This window comes from Etheostoma spectabile, chromosome 12 (genome assembly GCF_008692095.1).
Source record: "Etheostoma spectabile isolate EspeVRDwgs_2016 chromosome 12, UIUC_Espe_1.0, whole genome shotgun sequence".
NCBI lineage: Eukaryota > Metazoa > Chordata > Actinopteri > Perciformes > Percidae > Etheostoma > Etheostoma spectabile.
In genome coordinates, this window is record NC_045744.1 from 26,347,889 (window position 1) to 26,351,294 (window position 3,406).

The following is a 3,406-nucleotide window of genomic DNA, read 5'->3' on the forward strand; positions in this document are numbered from 1 at the left end:
TCTCTCTCTCCTCGTCCTCCTCCTCTGTCTTCATTTCAACACACCTCCCCGTTTAGAAGCATGAGCAGCAGGCCCAGCAGCACTTCCAACAGCAGCTGAGGCGCCGGCGCGAGGACGAGGAGCTTCAGCGCCAGGCGGAGCTGCAGGCGGAGGCCCGCCAGGAGAGCGAGCACCGGGCAGACAGCCAGCACCAGCACCACCACGACAAAGCCCCGGGGAACAAGTCAGGGGACAAGCCCAAGAGACCCAGTTCCCTGCTCGGGAACAACAACGTGATGAAGCTGAAGCAGATCATCCCTCTCCAAGGGAAGTCCCGCTCCTCACCAGCCCAGTCCCCAACGGGAGGTGAGGCAAAGCTGCCAGGGTTTCTGAAGTTCTTGAAGTCGCCTGAGGGGAAAAAAGAGCCAGCTGGCGCAGCCGGAGCGCCAGGCACAATAGTGACCTCTAGCGTTCCCCCTGGTGGCTCGGAAAGGCCACAGTCCCCCAACAGGACATTCAGTCCTGGGAAGCTGTTCAGTTTTAGCAAATCAGAGGGAACTGTGGTGTGTGTGAACGGGACACAACCACCGCCCCAGCCTGCTAACGCTCAGCCCAACGGGGCGGACTCAAACACAACACTGGAGGAATTACCCTCCAGTGAGTCAGATAAAGGGCAATCAAGACAATCGAGTGATTCGGAAAACTCAAAGAGTTAATACGTATTCAACCATACCAATGTAATGTAATGAATGGATAGCAAAGTGCACAGGCCGCGTTCAGAGACACACCTGTACCGTAGGAGAACTCATTAGTCACAAGGGCACATCCCTCTTGATGCAACTTACTTCGCACTAGGGCTGCACAATGTGACGAAAATATGTGATATGCGATGATGCTTTTGAATATCGCGATAATGATATTAAGCAGATATTAAAGTGCACTCTGTTCTGCATTTCTGCTTCTTTCAGTATACTGCTAAAATACAACAAACGGCTGGTTGAATTTAAATCAAATGAAAGGAAATCTTGTCCAACATGCTTTTGTTGATCAAATTGAAGATTGAATTGAATTTAAAAGACGACCCTAAAAAACACTTTGAAATGCAGTTTTTTTACCGATATATATATATATATATTATTTTTTTTGTCATTTGCGATGTTGCAGCCTTTTGCAATGTTTATTGCACGCGTTGATATCGCAATGTTTAAAAAACAAAGCTATATTGTGCAGCCCTACTTTGCAAACCCCTACTTCGCACAAAGTATTATACTGTATTAACACTTGATTATCTAGCTTCCATGTAAAATATGTACAGTAAGTGTAAGTCCTTTAATGGGGCTTGAGTGATCTTAACTTAAAGGACAAATACGGCGCAAAATGAACCTAGGGGTTAATAACACATGGGGACCGAGTCAACCGTTCTCTGGGATATGTTTTCATGCTAATCGAATGTGTGTCTAGCTAGCGCAAACCGCTGATTAGCTTACAACGCTAGTTGTCGGGGCACTGGTGAAGTGAAAAGAAATCACTATTTTATACCACTAACAAGGCTCAAAATAGCACCACACTTCCACGGTAGCATAATGAGGGTCCCTACATGTAAACCGAAGCATTAGATAGTTTATAAAGACAGTTGCGTTTGCGTCTACAGGCGGGCGCCATCTTGGGAAAACAGTCACGACCGGTCAAACGATGAACGCCGTGCTCGAGCGACGTTGCTGGTTATTGGTTGCACGGCAATTGTTCTTCAACTGGCCACTAGCGCTATAAGCTAATTAGCAGTTTGCGCTAAAACTAGTCACATTCGATTAGCATGAAAACAAATCCCAGAGAACATAGACACGTTGTTATGCACCGGAATTGTCCTTTAAGGTTAAACTGCTGCATGACTGCTTAGTTTTTCACATTGACAGAACCGATTTATTTGGATGTGAAGAATCTTTTTATCAAAAGCCAGGACGTGATTATCAAAGAGCCCTTTGGTCAATGGGCGTGAACAGCAGCTTCCCATTCCAGGTTGGTTTCGCAGTCCCATGCCTGTATTTAATGCATGTCACGTGCATGCATTACATGTCCATCACGTCTTTTCAGTCATGGAGCACTTTTCAAAGCCACCGTATTCTTCTGCAATAGCTCAGATTTTATTCACTGTGACCATAAAAAAAAAATTCTATTTTTATTAACTTTGATTTTCTATGAATTATTTTACTACATAAATTAGTGAATGTACTTCAATGATGCAAATAAATCCCACTTAAAATAAACATCCATCAAGAGATTAAAGCATTGGCCAATTTTTTTTAAAACTAACAGTAAAAAATATATCACTGAATGGTTGATGTTTGCTGGGTTTCCTGGAAATAACTTTTTTAGGTAAATTCATAACGATAAGAACAGAACATACTCTTTTATAAATAAACACCTATGTAGGTGTACAGTTGCTAGAATCTCATTTACAATTAAATTTGTCCTTCAGCATTTCCTCAAACATACAATAAATGTGGGAGGGGATTTTCTAGTTCTACCCCATAAATATTGCTGTAAACGATGAGTTATAGCCTTTACTTCATGATATAGTGTAAACTATATAAGAACAAGATCTCAAATTGACAATACATTTATACAATTAAAATCAAAGCACAGCATTTAACAATAGGTACATTGAAAACTTAAGCAGGTCCTGGAATACAAATCTTCTGACAGAAGTAGAATAAGCACACTCTTCTATGAAATAGAAGTCTCTGGTTTGAAGGAATACTTCTGGAACTTACAGTGTGTATTCTCTACTTACATAAGCAACAAAACTACACATATACTCTGTAATCTTTGAACAGCGATGTGTAACTAAAGTAAAAATGTACATTAAGCTCAAATGTCAGCTGTGTCAAACAGATTGAAAATGCAGCCAAACACAATTTGGAGTAAATTAGTCTTTATAGATGCAAAAAGTGAGGTTTCTAAAGGTGCAAAGCAAATTAAGCAAAATGCTTTTGTTTGTATTGACTGAACTCTGGCTTGTATCACTCCAACATACAAACACAAAATGGCTAAACAAAATGAAATAACAATATGGCTAAGACCAAACCAGAGTGAGTCATTGTCTTGTTACCTGATAAAGGGGTCTGGACAATCACAACATACATACTATACAAATATACAAGCCTTGTGAAGCATTAGCTTCACCGACTTTATGAGCAGCAAACGCACTCTTCATTTTAACCTGCTGTCAAAAACACATGTAGGAAACTCAAATAAGCAACCTGTTTAAGCAAAGGACAGCAGTTCTTCTTACATGTAGCCTACACTAGCCTGGAACTCCAGAGCCAAATCCGAAAGACTAAGAATCTGGCATTGAGTAATGAAAGTTGCCCATCTCGAGGATACTCAGACACACAGCGACGTGATTGGTGCAGCTCGGCTACAAGGG

The 3,406-nt window shown here is 41.6% G+C and overlaps 1 protein-coding gene across 5 annotated transcripts in view; it reads left to right on the forward strand.

The window, feature by feature from the left end:
• The window catches only part of ano8a (anoctamin 8a), a 30,222-nt gene extending 28,709 nt beyond the window's left edge, over window positions 1-1,513 (forward strand). For 4 of the 5 annotated variants that reach the window (XM_032531273.1, XM_032531272.1, XM_032531276.1 and 1 more), the window contains one exon: window positions 57-1,513. In XM_032531273.1, the coding sequence (XP_032387164.1) occupies window positions 57-695 (639 nt within the window). In that variant the 3' untranslated portion in view covers window positions 696-1,513. The remainder of the gene's footprint in view (window positions 1-56) is intronic. The other variant, XM_032531274.1, reaches the window with a different exon arrangement.
• Window positions 1,514-3,406: the final 1,893 nt, after the last annotated feature.